A 17,650-nucleotide genomic window follows, 5' to 3' on the forward strand; every position below is an offset into this window, starting at 1 on the left:
TAAGTCACAATCATTAACATTTAGGTGCTTTAATAATGCCTTCTTCTCCGATAAATGCAAGATGGTGTGTTGCTTTTGATATAATATATCTGAATAGGAGTATAAAGATTCTTTAGGAATAGGCAAGATTTCTATTTTCATTTTTACTCTTGGAATTTGGGGTAGTTGAAGGTGGGAGGTTAAAGGTACATGGGGAGAACAAACGAGGAATGCATTGAAACCTTCCCTTATCCATATAAGATAATTAGGTTATTGTTATTGTTCCTGTTATTATTTATAGTCAGAACTGTAAACATTTCCAGAAGTCTTTTCAGGATATCAGCTGACTGCACCAGAAGCCGAAACACTGTTCCTCTGAAGCTACATTATCAGAAGATTGGGTCTGATACGTTTGTTAGGGCCTAAATATTCAACTTAAATGCAATCAAATATTTAACCATTCAGATCGTGCCCTGCCCCTCCCCCTGGGAAAGGCTCCAGTCTACTTTGAATAGTATCGTACTGCTTTGCAAAGAACAGCTTGCTCTCATGGTGCAGGCACCATGTGTTCTAAAGAGAGTGAAGTGAAGAAAGTAAGAGACCGTCTGTTGCTTCTTTCTCTCTACATCATCATTTTATATGGAAATGTAACCAACCTCACAAGCTTTAATTCCTGTACTTGATTTTGACTCAGCTCACTGGGTAAAGCTTCGATTGAACCCACCAAACAACTCACAAAAATTATATTCAGATCATCTCGAAGGTTTCTTAGTTTGTTGTTGACCGTTTTGTTGTTTCAGGGTGTGGAATATATTTCCGGGGTGAAGGTTCCCTGCATGTAGACTCCGAATGGAAAGTTTCCCTCAGGTTGACTCGCATATTGTACCCATATTTGTGCACACTGTACTGCTAGGTAAACAGTAAACAGCTCACATGGCTGAAGCAATGTCCATTAAACATTAAAATGAAGACTATGGTCTCTTTGGGAGTGTTTTTTTCCTGTGCTGGTTCCTAATTTAGATTTGATCAGATAAACGGTTCTTGCAACAAGATCCAGAATTTGATAAGGACTCTCAAAGCCACAACAGAGCATGTCTGGCTGTGGATGGGTTTATTTAAATATTGGATCAGTGAGAGAAGACTATAGTGTGCAGTCCCAGAGGTTCTCAATTGTTCACGTCACATAAAAGTACTGTTAGAGGATGACGCAACTATTCTCTAAAGCCAGCTTTGTGAATTCTTTCCCTGCTGTAGATCTCTCCCATGGATAGGACACTCTGTGTCAGCATAGAAACCAAGTGTGCCACTCAGACTGGGTCACAGCAAAGCTCTGTTGAACGCAGCGGTCGTTGACTCATCGGTAACGCCTACCACAGCTCCTGCCCCGTAATGCCAAGTGACATTTGATTAGGCAAGATCAAAAATAATCAGAGACATGTTCTTCATAATGTCCTTTATAAAGCTCAAACCACATCCATATCTATTGAATAACATTTTTTGTATCACAGAGCTCAAGTTCGTCTAACCTTTGACCCTTCCTTGACTTCACAACGCCCGTTTAGTGTCTTTATTTTGCCGCAAAATCCTAACGCAACCCTAATACACAAATCTTTTCATTTTGTCACTTAGGTGTTAATAAGATAGGTGCAATGGCAGGCAGGAGGACTTAGTTACAGATTCTGTGACGCGGCCTGTAGTTGTTTATCAGGTGCATGTGTGTTTGGGGAGCCCTTTGTACCCTTCAGAGCAGATAAAAGTCCGAAGCGTTGGTTCAGTGGTGTCACACAGTCGAGGAAATCCTGCACTGTTGCCTTCAATTTGTTAATGAGACTTGCCAGAATTCCTGAATTCTTAGAAAACTGAGACATGTAGAGTACATCATGAGTTTATCTTGGTAAGTTTGCAGTATTTCATTGCTTATTTTCTTGAAAATTGTGGGCATGACGCACTTTTTTCCCACCTGTCACTTTATCTGGAATTTGTTTTTGTCACTAAAATATTAGCTACAAGTTTGTTATATTCAGAAGGCTTTGGTTTTGTATTTGGCTGTTAGTGAGTTACTAGCAGAGCTGTAAGTATGTTTAGGCTCATGTGTAACACGTATTGTAATTTATCTGAGTCACTGTTTTCGATCATTTGACTGAATTGCTTGAAAAACGGGTAGTTCCTGTGAAACTTTAGCGCTCTCTTTAGCTCGGTGTCGAAGCTGAATACAAGTAAAGAGAGGCTCTCTTGCAGGCTGTTCTGTCGGGGCCGTCCGTTTCACTCCCTCCCACACAACCCAAATTTGGCTGTAACCCTAGCCATTCGGGTAGCGCACTCAGTGACATCACAGGCTCCACTGGAGAGGCCCCGTCCTTTTTCCGAGATCAGGTGTCTGAGCCTTTGTTTGTGTGACATAAGCTCTTCAGTGCCACGCAGGTTGGGAGTCACCGCGTTTTTTCCCCACATTCTAATCTTTGATCAGGTCACTTTGTGAGTGAAAGACTGATAAGACTGATGAAGTGTGTGTGATAAACGTGGCACACAGGCTTTTTCTGCTACTTGACATGCTGAGCACACATGAAAGAAATGAATGATATTAACAAAATGAGTCAGAAAATATTTTACTGACCTTTACAGCTTATTTTCAACCACTTACAGTTGCAGCCATTAGATTTTAAATAAATGTCATCTCTCTCTCTCTCTCACTCAACAGAAATGTTTTAAACCCTTTTTTGGTCAGCTTTCAGTCTGATTCAGTATTAAACTGTGAGATTTGGCTCATATGGTTAAAGAATATAAATGTTAGGACACAGCATTTACCTGATTCTCTTATGTGGCCACAAGCTGTGGGTAGGGACTAGAAGAATTAGACTGAGGATAGAAGTGGCAGAAGTAGCTTCCTCCAAAGAGTGTCCATCCTTAGAAAGAGGTTGAGGGGCTCAAAGTAGAGCCACTGCTTGTCCACATCAAAAAGATCCAGCTGCATAGGATTTCCCCCTAGCTCGAGTGTTTGGGACACGTCCACTCAGAAGAAGACAGGCTTTCAATGCCTTGGTGCATCCCTAGAAAGAAGAAAGTCTATGCATCTCTACTCACTCCACTCCACTGGCCTTTGACCCAGATCTGAATAAAGGGAAGACGGTTATTATGTGTCAAAACAGTAGCTGTTTAGATGCACTAGTGTAAATAATAATCCTCAAAAGAATGCATAAGATTTAAACTAGCTAAGTAAATATTTCAATTTGCTATAGTTTTACAGTCCTTTCTCTTTCTTCTTTTTTTAGTTTTTATTTTTTATTTTTGTTTTTAGCTTTCATATAATATCTCATGCACCTGTCATGTTGAAAGTTCTATCTATATCTACACAGCTTTCATTCAAACTGTGTTTTGCATTTGCATAGTGTTTTGCAAAATGATCTCACTATGGTCTGGGTTTCCCTGAAGATGTGAAATTGTACTTTGCCTGGTAAATGGGATGTCTGATGGACAGACATTGACAAAGTCACAGTATAATGTAGTTGCGTCTCTGCACAGTTTCTTAAATGTTCACAGTATATCTCGCCTCTCACCTTCTCTAAAGGCTACTGGAGACAGACAGCAAGTCGCTGCGCTCCATGAATGGCTCCAGGCGAAACAGTGGCTCATCCCTGGTGTCCAGTTCCTCCGCCTCATCCAACCTCTCCCACCTGGAGGAGGACTCATGGATCTTGTGGGGGCGAATTGTCAATGAATGGGAGGAAGTGCGCAAGAAGAAAGAGAAGCAGCTTAAGGTGAGACTCGTGCACATGACTACCTGTGAGGTGACGGTTGATCATGTGCAGACCTGCTTAAGAGCTTATTCAGCCTGGGCTGTTTTACTAGCTTACAAATAGACATTTGACGCCTTGAAGATGAGGTAAAGAGCCTTCTCTCAGCTGCTCCTTTACTCACACGGGGTCAGCAAAACAGATAGCTGTGCATATTTGATTTAGCAGAATTTGATGCCATTCCTCGCAAAACACCAAAGGGATTTGTGTCTCCTCCTAGTCTCAAACCTGTATAAACCTCTTCACACTTACACTTAAAAACAATAAAACTCCATGACAGTTATTCTAGGTTGCAAAAAAGGGTCCAATGATGCTGCTGTTTCTGCATTAAGATTGTTTAACTTAACATATTTCAAATCATGGCTTATTTGTTTTATTGTTATTATAATTGTATTTATATTTTTTTGCTGCCATTTGAATCTCCCTGGCTCAAATGTAACAAAGGCCCAGTTCATGTGACTGTTTACTTGGTCCAGTGATAATTTAAAAGCTATCTCTGTCCTCAGTGACCCTGTGGGGTTGCCCTTGAACTTGTTATTTCAGACGTAGATATTTGACGCTAATTTTAGCTTGCTTGTTTCTACAGTTACTCTGTTAAGCCCCGTAATAATCCTGTGCCCAGACAGTGGCAGTGGCAGTCTGATTTAAACTGCACAAAGACTGTGGACATACTCAGTGATTGTTGTTTGTTGTGTAAAACCGTGCCAGGTGTGTGTTGGACCACCTGATTGTAGCCACAAGTCTGGGATAGTGGTGACTCAGCAGAAAGCCTGATGTGTCTTGATGTTAAACGACTCAGTGCAGCTGCAACAGTTTGAAAGTTACTGGGGATCTACAGTTGGTGCTTTTTATCTTTATGCACTGACTGTTGTTAATGGAAGTTTTGTTGAATTCTACTCAAACTGAAGCCTTCTTTGGGTCATTTAGGAAAACTGACAACCAGTAGCTGTGCCAGAACAGCCAGGTGCTCAGCATTTATAGTCAGACATTTGTTATAACCATAGAGACTTCAAGCCCATTTCTTTTTGTTACTTAGATGACTGACACAGAGAAATATTTTACTGTAAAGTTTCTGTTAATTAAAATAATCATGCAAAAGACTAATGTCTTCTGTAGGGACGGAGTTTCTGTTGTTCTTGTTGCTGGATGTTTAAATGGGGAAGTGCTGGGAAGGAGCTGTGAACATACACAGTGTTATTATGTAATTTAACAGAAGTAGTCATCATTGCATGGCTGCAACTAGCCTAGGATATTAATGACAGTTGCTGAGGCCTCTGCAAAATTGCTGTTTTCTTCCGCTCTGCTTACAAGAAACACAGTTTCTGTTGCACGAAGGAAGAAACGTAAATTTTTTCTACACTTGTCAGCAAAATCCCCGATTTGTTCGTCTTTCTAATACTTTATATTTCATATGTAATCTTCTAAGACCCTCTGCTCTTGAGTAGTTCTTGTGACTCATAAGGCAGCTTTCGTTCAACAGTCAAGGTTTGAGACTGTGGTGCATTGTTTCAGTCCAGAACAAAGCTTGGTTTGTCTTATCTAACCTCTAAGAGGGGAGAGGGGTCCCCTGCTGAAAGCATGTGTGGGTGGACCTCTGCTCCAGATGCACCCTGGACTGACCAGATGCACGCAGACACCGCACACAGACAGACATACACAACCACACACTCACTCACATGGCCGCATAGCAGGAAAAATGACTGTTCACTGTCAGCACAGGAAATTGCTTAATCAAATTGTATCAGCAGTAGTATATGGAAATAAATCACTCTACAGAATGTATCACTGACAAGATTATGTTTGGCAGTGGAAACTGTATTATTATAAAAGATGCACAGTGTGCTGAAGTGGAAAAAGAAATATTAGGCTTTGAGGCATACCCATGGTTTAATCCTGTTTAAGATGCAGGTGCAGGTCTCTGATGTTTTTCTCCACGGAAGGGTTTGGTGTTTTTCTTTCTGCCGTTCACATTCAGAGCTGAAAAAAGAATCCCAAATGTGCATTTAGGTTCCCATGGATTCATTTTACATTGTCATGGTTTCCCCTACCATTAAACTCATGAAGCTAGTCCACTGCCTCTCTGGGGAGATGTTTTTATGATAAACTGTTCAGTGTGGGGGGAAAAAACAACCTTTTGCGATCCATTTGTGGTTCGAAGCGTCCACCGAAGGGGAAACCAGTACTGATAAGGATTCCTCCAAGTTGAGTGGAAATAAGTAAGTCATCATTTTTCTGCACTGCTAATACAGTGCAGCGGTATAAAGGTGTTTCAAATGAATGAATAGAGTTGCGGAGCTCTTAGTATTTTTTTCACTTATACTCTGGCCGATGTAATATGAAAAGCTTTTTTTCACATTACAAAAAGTGAGGAAGTGCAGACTTTTTAGAAAAAAAAGTTATTTATTAAGATCAGCTACATGCTCTAGCTGCATGACTACACTATTTAAGAGACATCCACAGTGATGCTATTTATTTGAACTTTTACTCTTTGTATACCAACTGTCCACGCTACTGCTGCATTGAGGGCACCAAAAACAGACTTCAGAAAGTCTTAATTAACTTAGATGAGGAGAAGTGGTCGCCCTTCCTTCTCCATGGCGTCCTCTGGCAATCAGAGGAACAGTTTCATCTTGTTGGTCCAAGCAAAGAAATTACTGGGTTACTTTTCACCATTGTTGTTTTTTCTCCATGGTATTTTCAACTAGTGAGCAACACTATGTTTATTTTTTTTTACACTACCACGTGTATGCCTGTGTACCCGAATGCTGGATTTCCACTAATGAATTAGAAACTCATTGGCCTGATGAGCCTGAGCTGACCCTCTGACAGACCTGTGCACTAAAGATTTTAACTATTTTAACCTGCAATGGATACATTTGCGTTATTAGACTGCGGTTCCCATGTAAACATTTTTGACACACACAAAAAACCTAATTTAAATGTATACTTTATTGATCCTCGTGGGGAAATTCCTCTCTGCATTTAAAACATTCACTCAGTGAAGCAGTGGGCAGCCACTGGGCGCCCGGGGAGCAGTGTGTAGGGACGGTACCTTGCTCAGGGGTGCCTCAGGGTAGCTGTTCAGGCGAATCGAACCCCCAACCTTCCGATCATGGGGCTATCACTCTACCTACTGAGCTATCCCTGACCCATGCAGATCATAAAGAAGTTAAAAAAGGATTGGAAAAACAAGGTGCTATAAGTTGGTACTATTTTACCTGTTTAACTAGTATCCATACACTTACCTGGGCCAAACAAGGTAGTGCAAGTCCTGCATGAGAGGATGAGAACAAGGCTAAACATGATAGCGTGCTCTCCTGCTGGTATTGATCGACGTTTCTTGGAATAAGGAATTAAACTTCTAAATGATATGATTTTCTGGTGAATGGTTATTTGATGTGCATTCACTGCCACGTTTGTGTGACTGGATATTAAATCTGACACTATCATAAAACCTGAACGAAGAACAAAACTGTGTTTCATTTTAAAAAGTTGTTGCCTACACCCTGCAGAAAACTTTCAGAACATCAAGAAAATATCTGCTCTTTTTTTTCTCTACAGGATCTTGTTAGGAAAGGGATTCCTCATCATTTTCGAGCTATAGTGTGGCAGCTGTTGTGTAATGCCCAGAATATGCCCATCAAGGATCAGTACTCAGAATTATTAAAGATGACGTCACCCTGCGAGAAGCTCATACGCAGAGACATCGCTCGCACTTATCCCGAACACGAGTTCTTCAAGGAGAAAGACAGCTTGGGTCAGGAAGTGCTCTTCAATGTCATGAAGGTGTGTCTTCTGCGGTGTCTAAGAAACCTGTTTGCATGCAGATAAAGAGATAAGTCTTGTGTTCCAGTAACAAAAACTGGTATTTGGTTTTAAGGTGGTTTAATAAAGAAAAAGAGAGAAATCTGATCTTCAGTGAGACTCCTGTAAAGATAATCTCTATTACCTTAGGCATATTCTCTGGTGGACCGTGAGGTCGGCTATTGTCAGGGAAGTGCGTTCATTGTGGGTCTGCTGCTCATGCAGGTAATGATTGTATTCTCCACACATACTCTCACACACTGTAACACAAACTTCCAGCTAGTAATTTGATCACTATCATAATATTTTTCTAGATGCCCGAAGAGGAAGCATTCTGCGTGTTTGTGAAGCTGATGCAGGACTACAGATTACGAGAACTCTTCAAACCCAGCATGGCTGAGCTGGGACTCTGCATGTATCAGTTTGAGTACATGATCCAGGTAGACACCCCATAGCTTGGGGAGTAACGCTTTGCCAACACGTAAGCTTCAACAATAGTGAGTCTGATTGTTATTTTTTTCACAGGAGCAACTCCCAGAGCTTCATATACATTTCCAAGCTCAAAGCTTTCATACCTCCATGTATGCCTCTTCTTGGTTCCTCACCATCTTCCTCACCTCCTTCCCTTTGCCCGTTGCCACGAGGATCTTTGACATCTTCATGTGTGAGGTCAGTTAAAGCAAACTGTGGCTGAATGATAAGCTCTGTAAACTTGTATGAACCAGTATGTTGAAAATGTTATCTTTCTGTCATTCTCTTTACTGAGCTTGCAATTTACACCTGTGTTCACATTCTTACAACACTGGCCTCTTCTGTTTTCTTTTTTCTTTTAACTTCTGTTTGCTTGTAGTTTTTGCGATCTAAAAGAGGAACTAAAACTGCTGGTTTCTGCCAGTGTATGAACTGAGGGGGTGCACCAAGGCCCAGGATTGATTTTGAACTGTGACTCATGCAAGGCTACTATAGTAAAGCCTGTGAATAAAAACGTTGAGCTGGAAATGAGTGCAATAGGTCCACTTGGAAATGAGCCACCATTATATCAAAGTGTCTAATCTGAAAAGGGTTTGGGGGTTATATCTTAAGCTGCTGTTATTGTAAGTCACTGTGAACTAATAGCCCCACCTCAGAAAAACAGAGTCTGTGCTTAAACTTTTAAGAGTATTTATTTAGAGATGATTTCAGGCCAGAACACTTATTCTACAGCTTTAAGAACAGTTAGGTAAAATCAGCTATCAAAAAAAGTTATCCATTAGTGCCACCTGTTGGACAAAATTAAGCACTACAGTTACAGTCACCTTTAGCAGTGTGGCCTTTTTCTTTTTCTCTAAATCACAATCACTCGGGCTGTTTATTCTCAGTCCTCTGTCCAATAAATTTGACAGCACACTGAGTATTATTTCATGCTCATTATTGGTGGGGTTTTTTCAGGGCCTGGAGATTGTTTTCCGCGTGGGGCTCGCCATCTTGCAGATGAACCAGGCGGAACTCATTCAGCTCGACATGGAGGGAATGTTACAGGTGAATCACCAGCAGCGCTTCCAGGGGAGAAGCCTCCATCACACTCTGTTTATGTGCAACCTCTCATCTCGTCCCAGTTTGTGGGCATGCTGATGTTTAGTGCGGTCCTTTGAGGTCAGAGAAGCTTGTGACTAAAACATGCATTCTGGTGTGACACTTGTCCCCGCTTTCTTTATGTGCTTCAGCACTTTCAGAAGGTCATCCCACACCAGTTGGACAGTGGACCAGATAAGGTCATCCAGGCTGCTTATCAAGTTAAATACAACGCCAAGAAGATGAAAAAGTAAGCACAGCAGGCATTTCATAACTTCCTTTTTCAGAGATTTTTTTTTTTTTTTTGCTGTGATTGTTTTTTCATTGTTCCTCTTTTACAGTTGAACCCCCTTTTTGTTTTTTTGTTTTTAAACTGTTGCATAACTTTAGACAAGATTTTTCCGTCAGCACTGCAGCAAATTGACTGCTAATTTTTGAATGCTGCAAATTCAAAACTTGGTTGATACCCATTCCAAGCGGAGGAAGCAACACATTTAAACGTTCTGTGTACCTGTTCAGTATAGGGGCCAGGGAAATTCCAGAGTTTCCATTTGTAATGATGTCTCTTTAAAGAAACGTATATCTTTTTAGAAGCAATAAAATATAGAAGACAAAAGGAAAGGGGATTGTATCCCAAATTGATACATGGAAATCAATTTCCAACAAACTCTTCTCAAAAAGATAAAAGCTCACCATCAAAATGCAATAAATTAATTTAAAGATTTAGTGAATACTGTTCCATTTCCCTCTAAACAACACAAAGTAGCATATGTCTTAACTTTAGAAACTCCCTGTTATGATTTTAAGTTACAAACTGTTAAAAGACAATCACTGTCTTATGCTTTTACTGTAACATTAAATAGAAAATCAAAAATGATAGAAATTTAGGTGTTTTTTTTCTTTGGGCTGCTATCTTTGTATCAGCCGACTTCATTCTAATCATTCTGTGCTTGATTTGTTTTAACAGATGCTCTGTGCTTTTTCTTTTTAGGTTAGAAAAAGAGTACACTACAATCAAAACAAAAGAGATGGAGGAACAGGTGGAGATAAAGGTGTGTGGACATACTTTAAAGTCCCAGAGCATCCCATGTAAACAATTTGTAGTATTTTTTTTCTCATGTCTTTTTGCAATTCTGTCTTTTTCAGAGGTTGCGGACAGAAAACAGGCTTCTGAAGCAAAGGATAGACACACTAGAGAAAGTGAGTGAATCAGTGTTTGTCACAGTCAGATACTGCGCTCTCCTCATCAACTTTACATTAACCCATTCTGCTGTTTATGTCCATATATCATGTGTATTTCCTAATGACAGAGTCTTGTCTTTCACTAACTGGGCTGTGTTAGTTGAAAGTTGCTGGTACGCCATCATGGACTGGCATGGTGAATGTTCTGATTGTAGATAAAGTCAGAAACATTGATGGATTTGGGCTTTAGGTCATGTGGAGAATTTAAAAACCCAGCTGACGCCACTAACAGAAGCAGAGAAGCCTGTTTGAAATGTGAACGGAGCTGCTTGATACTTGACGTCGATACAAAGCACTGCATGTCAGGGTGCACTGTTTGTGTCACTGTGCACAATACTGAGTCTCTCTGAATGGGCACTTCTACTGCCTGGTAAAGGCACCATGCATGAGGTCTGTTGAGGATATTAAGGGTGTCTGCTACGCTGTGTTTGCCTGCAGGGCGGAAACGAGTCCGTTAGTTTAAACCAAACTCGAGGCTGCTGCTCCTCGTCACGTAACTCTCAGGATCTTTTAACTCTCCACTAACTGAAACCGCTAAAAGCTTGGATAAACCACAGAGCCCCAGCGCCTCTGTTAAGTAAAACACCGCTCTTTAACACTGTCGTCATGCTGCTATTGTAGCAAACTTCACTCTCGGGCTGCCTTGTGCTTTTTCCTGTCTGAAACCTCTCTTTGTTATCTGCACCGCCCAATTCTTCACTCTGTCACCAGCTTATTTTTGCACCTTTTTCACCACACCTGCTTTGCAATGTTCCTTTTCTACCTCATTGCGTAAACAAAAAAAATTTGGAGGAAAAATGAACATTGCACTTCTTCTTTTAAAGAATCAGTTGTTCTTTTGTGTGCTTTAAACTGTCCTCTGGATTCTCTCTCTCTCTGCTGTCTCTTGTTGATATTTCTGTTTTGTAGGAAAGCGCTTCCTTGGCAGATAGATTGATCCAGGTATACTCCTCATTTTCTTTTTACCCTTAGAACTTATGCTGGACTTTCCTTCTTCCATCTTTTTGTCTCTCTTTAGCAATGCATGCCTATGATTAGTACAGGGCAGTGACAGTGCTAATCCAGATTATGACAGCTGATTACATCATTAAATAACTGCATGGAAAACCACATGGTGGCATGTTAGACAAAGTAAGAGAAGCACAAAAGATGCTAAATACATCTAAGGAATTAAAACTAAATCACCCGCTGCTTAGAGTTAAAAACAAGCATGTCCTTAGAAAATCCAATCCTTCATCTTCTCTGATTTGCCCACCCATTCCGTCCTTTCGTTTCACTTCCTGTCGTGCTCACTCCACCCCTCATCGGTTGGTTATGTCCAAAGGGACAAGTGACTCGAGCTCAAGAGGCAGAGGAAAACTACCTGGTCAAACGGGAGCTGGCTACAGTCAAACAGCAGAGCGAGGAGGCCGGTGCTCAGCTGGAGCAGGCCAAGAAAACCATCAGGCAGCTCCAGCAGCAGCAGCAGCAGCCACAAGGGGTAAGAAGAGCCACAGACAGTCTGAGGCAGGCAGGTTGCACTGGCTCATCTGGCTGACCTGAGTGTGACTGGAGCTGTGACACTGAGACTGGGGTATTGCCCAGGTCTGTGTGTGATGTGCAGTACGTACAACCTCAGGATGACTATTTTATTATTATTAGGTGTGCTACAGATTACTTTTGGGCCTGTAAACATGTGTTTTCACCTGATTTTGGATACATGGCGGGCCATCTGCAATGGCAGAGCAGGGCTTTTCTCACTTTAGGTAATGATCTGTTTTGGCATGCATGAATTCATTTTGAGACACAGCTTGCTACAAAGTTCAATTTATGTTCTTCTGCATTCCCAGAAATGCTTTCATGAATTTGTAAGCAGGTTGTATCTCAGGCTGGTAGATTTCACACATGGCCCCCTGTTCATTGAATCCTCACCTTGCACAACACATCTCCTTAATTATTAATGGTTGGATTCCACATGATAATGTGCAGGCTTTACTGTGTTTTACATAATTTGCTATCTTGCTGCACAAAGATTGTTCATGAATTATTTATGTGGAAGTGAAAGGAAAAATGGTTGATGTCAGCTGAAATTAATGTAAAGAGGAATTGAAAGTACTTGGATAAGTGTAAGTATTGTGGACATTACTGGAGATTGAATTTAGTTTGAGGTGAGTGCACACAGCTATGTCTGCTGTCCTTCCTGCTTTTTTTCTGCTTGCTCATTTGTTCTGTTTTTTTCTTTTCTTTTCTTTCTTTTTTTCCTTGTAGAAAGGACCCCCACGCTTCTCTGAGGAGTCCGTCCTGCAGCTGGAGAGAGAGCTCGTGCAGGCCCGACTAAAGGAGGCAGAGTCCCAGTGTGCACTCAAGGAAATGCAAGACAAGATTCTCGATATGGAAAAAGTGAGTTGTGTCATTTTAATGCAACTGCAGTGGGACTGTACTGCCTAAACCTCAGCCGGCACAGAGTATTACTGTGATCTAGCCCTACTCTGTCATTTGTTTTTTAAAGGTTTAAGAAAAATTTGATTTTTCCACCTTTTTCAGAGGAACACATCGCTACCAGATGACACCAATGTGGCGCGGCTGCAAGAAGAGCTGATCGGGGTGAAGTTGAGAGAAGCGGAGGCGCTGACTGGACTGAAAGAGCTGAGACAGCAGGTTAGAGATCTGGAGGACCACTGGCAGGTGAGCACCAACATTTCAGCACGCAGGACAACTTGAGATGGCTGATCAAAACCCCAACAAATCATAATGCAAATGTTGTACACACACACACAAACACACACCAAACTACGCTGTTTAAAATCAGAGTGGATTTTGGTTTTCAAAAAGTATTTAAATATTCTAAATTTAGATTGCTTTTAGTCATGCCATTGTGAGAAACGCTCATATGCAGTGCTTCTGTTTTTTCTCCCTCTGCACACTTAAATGCAACTGCATAATTAAGGCTGTGAAGTTTTAACGGTACATTAAACTTGTGTTCAAACAGTGATTCATGAGTTTGACTACAGTAATTATTTAAGATAGAATGGGTTTAATTCAGAACATTTGATTTGGCTTAATTGCCGTTTAATTAATCCATTCAGGCTGATTGAAAACATGAAACATGTGAAAACTTGAACAGATAGGTTGGTTAACTCAGCTGTAGTACTTAGTTTAAAGAAAGATGAAGATGCAAGTTTAAGCTAGTTAAAGGAGCTGTTTCAAACCTTGAACAATGGCTTATCATTTAGAATAAAAATAATATTTTTGTTTTCTTCTCACATTTATTAAAAAACATTTTGAAAAAATTCTTGCTCTAATTAGATACATCTGTGTGTTTATTTGAAGAGGGTACATTTTCCCTTTTGATGTGTATTTCCATTTTAAGTCGTATTAAGAGAATTTGCAGGTACCCTGTAATTCCTGCTAGTTACAGAGCACAGATCTAGTATGACACACAAATGGTAAAAGTCAAGTGTTTATTTGGTAAGTGATGGTAAACAGGACTGACTGTCCACGCCCTCTCCAGCGTCACTTGGCACGCACCGCTAGCCGCTGGAAGGACAGTCCTAAGAAGAACACCATGAGCGAGCTGCAGGACGAATTGATGAGCGTCAGGCTACGTGAGGCCGAGGCTCAAGCAGAGCTTCGAGAGATGCGGCAAAGGATGTTGGAGCTGGAGACACAGGTCAGAGGTTGAATCAGTCTAACAGCACTAATATAATTTATGATTTGGTTTGTTATCTGGATTATAACCTGATCTAGATCTTTAAAAGCATTATTCAAATTCCTCATCACATGTTCACAAATATGTGATTCAGATATCCTTCTCAGTCCAGAGATACAGTTCATACTGTATACTGCATACTTGGCAGAAGTATGCAGTCTTTAGGAAGAGACTTTTGTTTTCAGAGTTTTTATGTACTTGCAGTGCAGTTAATTACAGACAATTAAAGGTACATTGTAATATGAAAACATCAGTAAGAAAAGTGAATGTACATTAAGTGTGATAAGTAGTAAATATGCTGGAAAATAAGGGAATTCCCTCCCTGAATTTCACACAGCAGCCTTCAGGGGGCAGCATTTATCTTTGTATGCAACACAGAAACTGGAACAGTGAAGTAGTGCTGAAAGTCACATTAGGTTTCAGTTTCTTTATCCTGAACCTATCAGTCAATAACGTGAAATAATCCGCTTTTGCTTTTTGTTTTTTAAATGTGCTTATTCAGAATCAGATTCACAACAACCAGCTGCGTCGAGCGGAGCAGGAGAGTCGCTCTCTGCAGGAGCGCGTGCAGAAACTGACAACACAAAACAAAGATCTGAACGTGCAACTGCAAGAAATCAAGAGGAGACAAGCTGAGATTGAATGCAAGGTACAAACTGCTGCTGCACTCCACACTTTGCACCTCTGGGGCAAACCGTTGCTGCGCTATTGTGGTTTAAATCTGTAAAGTTAAAAAAAAAAAAGAATTGATTTCTTAGAGAGGTTGTCGCCTGAGAGTTCTCTGGTTTGTTTTCTGCAGAGCAAGGAAGAAGTAATGGCAGTGAGGCTGAGGGAAGCTGACAACATTGCTGCTATGGCTGAACTCCAGCAACAGATCTCTGAGCTCGAGATTCAGGTAAGGTTTTGACTCACACTTCACCCACTGCACCAAGCTTTGGATTTCCTCAACTCCCTCACAAACCACATTACATGTCAGCTTCCTTCAGCCATAAAAGGAAATGTCCCATACAGGGATGTGGTGACAAACCCAAGTTATATTTTTTTGGGCCCTATGAACACATCATCCAAAGTTATAACCATAATAGTGACTGTTTGACCTGGCAGATTTGTGGTTTTCAGTCTGAGCTTCTTTACTGGTTTAAGATATGCAGAAGGGAAAGAAAATGTCTGAATTTCCATTAATCAATCAGCATTTCAAAGCTTTGATGATATGAATCTCATGTGTTGTTTCTTTATGTTGCCTAGGAGACACCAGTGTCAATCAAATCTGGTAAAGCCGCAACCTCTTCCGGTTCCAATGAAGCGCATTTTAACTTTTTAAACTGTTATTACATAACCCAAATACGTATGCAGATCTGTTGGAAATTCTGAAAAAATGCACTTTAATTGATTTTAGTTGATGTGGAAAACTTGGGGGGGGGGGGGGGAGGCTTTTTTGCACAAATCAGAAATATTAAAGCATATCCCCTTCATCTATATTTATTCCCAGCGTAAATGGGAATTACAAGTCTTAACAAGCAGGAGAGAAGGAAGTAGTAGCATTTATCCCACTAATGAATTCAACATAATCCACAAGCTTAACCAAAAACAAATACAGGCCTGTTCTCCCAGTGACAACACTCAACAATACTAAAGAGAGAAAGTGATCTAAAAAGACTTGATATTGTTGAAGGTGTTTATGGGTTCAACACTTCTCACACCATGCCACTTTCATACAAGTAAAGATACTCGATGAATAGTGAGTGTTGCAACAAGCAGATAATCTTGTTGTGTGTAAACTGGCTATTGGGCATGGGTGTGAAAATGGAATTTAAATACCTGTGAAGATGGTTTCCGTTATGATTTTAAACACTTGGCTTGTACAAGCACCCTTCTAGAAAAAACACGCAATACAGCCCTGAGCATTTTGACATTAACCAGTCCTTAACTTGCTAGATCCTTAGTACAGAGTCCAGTGCTTTCACCGCTAGTGAGTTTGTGTCATGTGTGTCTTATGGTCTCCAAGCCAAAGTGTTTCCATATGAGGAAGGAAAACTTAGGAAAATATCCCCACCTGATTCGAATAAGGTTAAAGTCTTCTGTCATTTTTGGGACAGATTTTGGGGGATTTTTCAATCCACTTATTTGGAAGCTGGCTGTGGGAGCCACCAGTATAATATCTATTTTCCTGTTTTCTTTGTGTGGCTGCACTGAACCCACACACAGAGATAAGTCACAAACACCTTCATAGAACACTTCTGACGTCTTCGGTTATAGAAACTGGGGGATGTCCAGTGATGCCTTGTACTGAAACACTTGAAGCAACTCTGCGGATGCTCAACTATGTGCTTTTTTTTTTTTTTTCCTGTTGCGTGTACCTGGAATATTGCTCAGGAATTTCTCAGGGTAGCAGGACATACAGCCCTACAAGAAGAAGGCACTTCTGTCACATCTGCTATAAATATCAGTGAGCTGGTGACATTATCAAGCCGCTTCTTCAAAATTTGTCAGCTGAAAGTTTTATGTTTTCAGTAGGACTGGGCGATATGACCCAAAATTCATATCTCAATATTTTTTTTAGCTGGATGGCGATATACGATATATATCTCGATATATATTTTTAAAGCCATAAGGTAAGAACAAAAAGAGTTCTTAGTCAAAGCGTTATTCAAAAGCAACCGCGGGTGTCTTTGGTTTCATTCTATAACACTGGACTTTTCTTCGAAGGTTTGAACTTCGAGAGTGTTCAAACAACAGAGAAACGTGTGAAAATGTTCATGTCTGTCTGAGAAAAGTGTATAAAGTGTGTAGTGAGGGGTTTTACAGCCTTAAAACATCTATAATTATTGTAAAAAATAAAGTTCGCTACTTCGCGGATTCCACCTATCGCGGGTTATTTTTAGAATGTAACTCCCGCAATAAACGAGGGACCACTGTAGTTACACGCATAAAACAGATCAATGCTTTTCCATCCCACTGTGTCAAATACCATAGTTTTGTCAGCTTGTCCCTTGGTTTCACATTTATGCACAAAGGCGTGCTTTGGGACAAGTGGCTTGATGCAAAAAAACGCAAAGTTCAGGATGTTGGAGGGGTGGCAGGAACAGGTTTATCAGTCAGGAAACGGTGGTCAGGGTCTCCTTAGGATGTTTGTATGATCTACTTGGTTTCACTTTCACTTGCCGGTTAGGTTTAAGCACTAAAAACTGTGGGTTGGGGTGAGGGAAGAATTATTTTTCATTAAACAATGAAACTTTCTAGCAGGAAGGTCCTGAGTTCAATTCCACCATCAGGCCGGGGTCTTTCTGTGTGGAGTTTGCATGTTCTCCCTGTGTTTGCGTGGGTTCCCTCCGGGTACTCCGGCTTCCTCCCACCGTCCAAAGGCACACAGCTTGTGGGAATAGGTTAATTGATTAATCCAAAGTGCACATAGGTGTGAATACGCGAGTGAATGTGTGTCTGTCGCTGTGTGTTAGCCCTGCGACAGACTGGCGACCTGTCCAGGGTGTACCCTGCCTCTCGCCCTATGACAGCTGGGATAGGCTCCAGCACCCCCCGGCGACCCTGAAAAGGATAAGCGAATGGATGGATGGATGGATGGATGGAATAGTTGTTT

General features: G+C 40.9%; 1 protein-coding gene across 6 annotated transcripts in view; it reads left to right on the top strand.

Moving 5' to 3' along the window:
* The window catches only part of evi5b (ecotropic viral integration site 5b), a 46,401-nt gene that overhangs the window by 12,511 nt on the left and 16,240 nt on the right, over positions 1 to 17,650 (top strand). For 4 of the 6 annotated variants that reach the window (XM_084920785.1, XM_084920788.1, XM_084920789.1 and 1 more), the window contains exons 3-18: positions 3,545 to 3,734; positions 7,332 to 7,556; positions 7,725 to 7,799; positions 7,889 to 8,014; positions 8,100 to 8,243; positions 9,003 to 9,092; positions 9,278 to 9,375; positions 10,117 to 10,177; positions 10,272 to 10,325; positions 11,277 to 11,309; positions 11,692 to 11,847; positions 12,615 to 12,746; positions 12,891 to 13,031; positions 13,858 to 14,016; positions 14,558 to 14,704; positions 14,855 to 14,950. In XM_084920785.1, coding sequence (XP_084776911.1) covers positions 3,545 to 3,734; positions 7,332 to 7,556; positions 7,725 to 7,799; positions 7,889 to 8,014; positions 8,100 to 8,243; positions 9,003 to 9,092; positions 9,278 to 9,375; positions 10,117 to 10,177; positions 10,272 to 10,325; positions 11,277 to 11,309; positions 11,692 to 11,847; positions 12,615 to 12,746; positions 12,891 to 13,031; positions 13,858 to 14,016; positions 14,558 to 14,704; positions 14,855 to 14,950 — 1,927 coding nt within the window. Of the gene's footprint in view, positions 1 to 1,636; positions 1,874 to 3,544; positions 3,735 to 7,331; positions 7,557 to 7,724; positions 7,800 to 7,888; positions 8,015 to 8,099; positions 8,244 to 9,002; positions 9,093 to 9,277; positions 9,376 to 10,116; positions 10,178 to 10,271; positions 10,326 to 11,276; positions 11,310 to 11,691; positions 11,848 to 12,614; positions 12,747 to 12,890; positions 13,032 to 13,857; positions 14,017 to 14,557; positions 14,705 to 14,854; positions 14,951 to 17,650 lie in introns of those variants that run through there. The other 2 variants (XM_084920786.1, XM_084920787.1) reach the window with 2 other exon arrangements.

The sequence above is a fragment of the Perissodus microlepis genome, chromosome 23, assembly GCF_051167445.1.
Source record: "Perissodus microlepis isolate ML-2025 ecotype Zambia chromosome 23, ASM5116744v1, whole genome shotgun sequence".
Classification (NCBI taxonomy): Eukaryota; Metazoa; Chordata; class Actinopteri; order Cichliformes; family Cichlidae; genus Perissodus; species Perissodus microlepis.